This window comes from Tachysurus fulvidraco, chromosome 2 (genome assembly GCF_022655615.1).
Source record: "Tachysurus fulvidraco isolate hzauxx_2018 chromosome 2, HZAU_PFXX_2.0, whole genome shotgun sequence".
Classification (NCBI taxonomy): Eukaryota; Metazoa; Chordata; class Actinopteri; order Siluriformes; family Bagridae; genus Tachysurus; species Tachysurus fulvidraco.
Window position 1 is genome coordinate 27329150 of NC_062519.1, and position 5254 is coordinate 27334403.

General features: G+C 36.6%; 1 protein-coding gene across 1 annotated transcript; it reads left to right on the forward strand.

Annotated features, from left to right (window-relative positions):
• The first annotated feature begins 256 nt into the window (after nucleotides 1–256).
• hsd11b1la (hydroxysteroid (11-beta) dehydrogenase 1-like a) lies at nucleotides 257–4211 on the forward strand. Its single transcript, XM_027169595.2, has 6 exons — nucleotides 257–432; nucleotides 940–1070; nucleotides 1601–1804; nucleotides 2504–2597; nucleotides 2669–2834; nucleotides 3635–4211. The coding sequence occupies exons 1-6, from the start codon at nucleotides 345–347 to the stop codon at nucleotides 3816–3818; spliced, it is 867 nt and encodes a 288-aa protein (XP_027025396.1). The 5' UTR covers nucleotides 257–344; the 3' UTR covers nucleotides 3819–4211.
• Nucleotides 4212–5254: the final 1043 nt, after the last annotated feature.

The following is a 5254-nucleotide window of genomic DNA, read 5'->3' on the forward strand; positions in this document are numbered from 1 at the left end:
GTATTATTATTATTATTATTATTATTATTATTATTATTATTATTATCAGTATTACTATTATTACTTTTTATTACTATTATTGCTATTGTTAGTATTATTTTTTTATTATTGCTTTTTGTTGATATTATTATTATTAATAATAATAATAATAATAATAATAATAATAATAATAATAATAATAATAATAAGCTTTTATAAGAAGCCAGTTGGACATGTCAGATGTTGAGTTAGTCCCAGCTTCCGCCTTTGAAGCAGAATGCAGGCAGATTACACTTTGACCTGAGGGCAGAAAGTACAGTCAGAGAGTTTATTCTGCTCTGTTACTTGATCACAGCTTCTTCACAATGAAGTGTCCCGTGAAACTCTTTTTATTCGGGAGTCTGTGCGCAGCTTTAATTGCGCTTCAATGGAGCGGCCCCACATTTAGTGAAGGTGAGTTTGGGGTTTTATTGTGTTTAAACCATTTTCTTTGCATTTTACACTTCCTGTAAAACAAGAAGCACAACTCGCTCGATTGTTCCGAAGTGATCATACATGTAGAACCATGCAGTTTAAACTGCCTTAAGAAATACAGGAAGTGTTTGTGTATAAATCACACTTATGAGTAACGAGTGCAAATGATAGAAGTTCATGTGATGTAAGAAGTTATATTGTGACTAGGATATTATGACAGTGCTTCATTACTACTAATATAATACTACGAGACAATATAAATTAAAAACAAACCAAAAAACAAATAGACAAATCTTGAACATATTAAATGTTTACAGATGGGGGGGGGGGGGGGGTTATGCTCAGCTTGTAACTATTAGTTCAGACATGAACTTATTGTATTTTATTGTAGTAAAGTCACATTTGCATGAATCTGAAAACCTGAATGTTTACATTTTTGTTCCCTGCATTCAAACCTCCTACTTTTCCACCTCCCCCTTTCCTCAGAGTCTCTGAAAGGCATGAGGGTGCTGGTGACTGGCGCGAGCACTGGCATCGGAGAGCAGCTGGCATATCATTATGCCCGCATGGGTGCTCAGATTGTCATTACAGCAAGAAGAGAACATGTATTAAAAGAGGTCAGCGGGCAGAACATTTCTCATTTGAGATTAATTTAACACAAACAGTACCCTCAAATGATTGGCACCCTTCGTAAAAATCCACATAACAAACAAATACACATCGATGTCATTGGTTTTAATGTCAGGGAAACCAATTTTCTTTGTTCAAACACAAATATTTGTCTCACTAGAAATTTTTAAGTTAATACTTTCTCAGAATATGTTTGTTCCTAAATTATTGTGATTTAATTATTGAGAAATGTTTAAAATAATTGCAAAGATATTCATTTGCTCTCAGTCTGCAGAAACTTTGTTGTTGCTTTTAACTAATTTCAAAAACAGAGAAAATAGATCATTGTTGACTTTTACAAAACGGGTAATGGATAGGAAAAATACCAAAAAATGTATATAATATAAACTAGTATAGCATATAATAAAACACTAAAGCATAATAAGTGTCACAAAAAAGTGTCACATGGCAGTTTGTACAGTCATAACAGAATAATTCTTGAATATGCAGTATATGTATGTTGCTTATCTGATTGCAGGTTGTAAAGAAGTGTCTGGATCTGGGAGCTCAGAAAGCCCTGTATGTTGCAGCAGACATGGCTGAAATGGCTGATGCAGAATGGGTAGTGACCTTTGCTGAAGAGCAGCTTCACGGGCTGGACTACATAGTACTTAACCATATCGGATCGAGTCAGTATGGGATGTGGGATGGTGATGTGGCTCATGTTCAATGGCTCATGCAGGTAAGTAGTGGAGCTGCAACACAAAAAAGCCAAATACACACTACTCGACTCTCATTGTTTCATGCTACACAAGTTGAATCGCTTGGTGTCAGTTATTTTATGGATGTTGGGGTGTGCAAATTACACGATCTCTCGCAGATGAGGTCTTTCACCTGGGAATATTTCTATTGGTCCTCCAACAACATTAAATCTTATTATAAATGATTAAAAGCAAAACATGCCATCCTTTAAGAAATTAAACTTTGTTTAATCGTTCACATATTTGTGTGGTCTAAAAGGAGTATTACACTCCTTGACATGCAGTTATTTTAAAAATAATGACCCTATCTAAATCTTTCTGTAATTAAACATCTTTGTCAGAGTATTATCATGCTCTTTTGAAAGGTGTGTAAAAGAAGGGCCAAAAGCCCTAAAATAATAATCCCTGTGCTTTGGGGGTTTCCTTCCCCTATCCAAAGACACATTTGTAGGTTTATTGGCATGGCTAAATTGGCTGTGGTGTGTGAATGTGTGTTCAGTTGTGCCCTGCAATGGGTTGGCACCCCATCCAGGGTGTCCCCTGCCTTGTGACCCAAGTCCCCTGGGAAAGACACCAGGGTATCATAAGCAGTACAGAAAATAAATGGACGTTAAGGTACCTTCATGTGTAACTATTGCTTTGATTTATCGCATTTTTTCCTTTATTTGTACCATGTGAAGGTGAATTTCCACAGTTATGTAAAAATGGCTGTGAAAGCTTTACCTGCCTTAGAGAAGACTAAGGGATCGATAATTGTTGTCTCTTCTTTGCAAGGTGAGTAAAGAACTTTTTAAGTCTAAGTCAGAGGTCAAAAGCAGTCTTCTGAATGTTGTTGCATTTTGCAGGTAAAATGTGTTTGCCTTATGCTCTGCCGTACTCCGCTACCAAATTTGCCCTGAATGGCTTCTTCGGGAGTCTCCAGCATGAGCTGTGTATGAAGCAAAGCAACGTATCTGTCACTGTCTGCACCCTGGGCCTCATTGACACGGAGACAGCTATGGAGAAAATCAAGTGAGCACTGGTTAAATACAGACCTTTTATTCTATTTAGAAAAAACTGATCAACTTGGTGCACAGAATAGGAGTAACAGTAATGCTACCAGCACCATGCTTTGCTTTGGGGATGGTTTTCTCAGGGTAATGAGCAGTGTTGGGTTTCTACCAAAAACATAGTGCTTTATGCAAGTCCAAAGCCTTCAATTCAGATCTTTGTTGCCAAACTTTCAGCAGGGTTTCTTATGACTAACCAATCTTCAATAAAGCTTAATTTTATGGAGTATCCATGCTATAGTTGTCCTGTTACCAGCTCTTCCCATTTGAACTGTGGATCTCTTCAGCTCCTTCAGAATTGTTCTTGGCCTCTTGGTTGCTTCTGACTTATGGCCTTCCTACTATTTCACTGGCTTTTGGTGGATAGCCTTCTATAGCGTTCTACTGCCATTATTTCGATATTTTAATAATGGAAGTAATAAAGCTCAACAGGATATGCAAAGCTTGGGAATTTCTTTATAGACTACTATAATTACACACAGTTTCATACAAAAATTATGTCACTTCTGATGGTAACTGCTTGTGACAAACTAATTTACATTTCATAGTGTAGCAACCGAAGTAAATACTACTTTTTAAGATGTTATATATTTTTATTTAAAAATATTTTTGCAAGGTATATTGATTTTTCATCCCCCTTTAAAATTATGAGCTAATTTGTGATGATTTATGAAATACATATAGTATATCCAAATTCAGTCTGATTAATTTCCTGGTTGTAACTCTACAAAATGACACCATAACTTTTGTATTTTAATACAGAGGCTACATCGACATGCCTGCTTACCCTGCCCATGAGGCTGCATATCAGATCATCAAGGCTGGAGCACTTCGTGAGAATGAGGCCTTCTATCCCTGGTACACTTTCTACGCCTCATTTTTCAGAGACTGGTTCCCTTCATATAGAGACCAGGTCATTAGGAAATTGTACAAGTACAAGCCATAATAAGGTGCTGATCACTGGGCACTTAGACATCATAGAGTGTTCATTTTTAAGCTCTGGATAAATATGAAAGAACAGTGATATAGTACAATGTGAAGGGAAAATGATGTTTATTGAGAGAAATATTTCTGAGAAATATTGTGCTTTTATACCAGCTTTTTTATACCAGCTAAAACACCTCGGTATGTGCTTTAATACCAGCTGGTAACTTGCATGCCGCCTCACTCCATCCCACTGTTGATTATTTTCCTACAACAGTCCAGTCATGTTTTCCTAATTAAGTACCACATGAAGGAAATCTTAAATTGACTTTTAAAGTATTTGAGCTCTTTGTATCCACCACTTTTATGAGTTGAAACGGATGTCTTTTCTAATTAAAATTTAGAACTTACTGTACCTATATTGAGTACCTTTGTTCATTTCTCATCACATAACAGTACACATGATTAGTAGTAGGAATTTTTGGGATGTTAAGGGTGTCGTTGGGTCACGTGCTACCCTACGGTTGTATTACTGATTACGTCGAGTTGTGCATGATACCTCTCGCAACTATGAAAAACATGCATTTGGTGGATTGTCTACATGTGTGGACTGCTGTCCCGTTCAGAGTGCATACCTGTCACATGACCAGTGTTCTCAGGATGGCCTCTGGATTTCTTTTATTTTGTAATTTGAGAGAGTTGTGTTTGCCAAATGTTTAGAACTCTTAGTACCCAGACAACAAGGGTAACCAAAGTCAGCATGTATACTTGGTTATGGTACAGTTTATTTCACTGGTAATGGAAATAATTTAAAAATGTGGGATCATTCCCATACTAGATTATCTGATAGATGTGCTCAACATAAGCAATACTTTATGGGTTTTAATGGTGCAGAGGGTAAACGTATTTATGATTTCTTACATAATATACTCGCTGACTTAACCACCGAAGCTCTTTGTATCATGGTTGGTTTTTTCTTCAATTGTCTATTCTTTGGTCTGTCTTAAAATGTATCAAACCTTTACGAAAATTCTGAGGTATGACATATTCAAGCTGTAAATTAGTGTTAATTTCGTCAGACAAGACGAAATATGTTCGTCAACAACCTTTTTTTTCATGACTAAGACGAGACAATGACAAGACTGCGCCACTGTCCAAAAACGCAAACTAAGACTAAATTAACATGCATTATTGTTGAAAAAAAAAAAGACGAGACGGAAATGTTTTGTATAAAATAAAAACTAAGATAAAATCTCTCTTCATTTTCATCAGCTGTTACGCTTTTTAAAATATTCAGAACGAGTTCACGGCTTCGCGCTGTTGCTCAAGTTACAGGTCTCATACGGCTGTGGCTGCAACACGAAACTGCTGAACAATTGTATTGCTTCCGCTAAAGAAAATAGTGCGCCCCGTCTCTACGGTTAGAATCCTGTGTGTCCATGGCAACTGTCTGTTTTT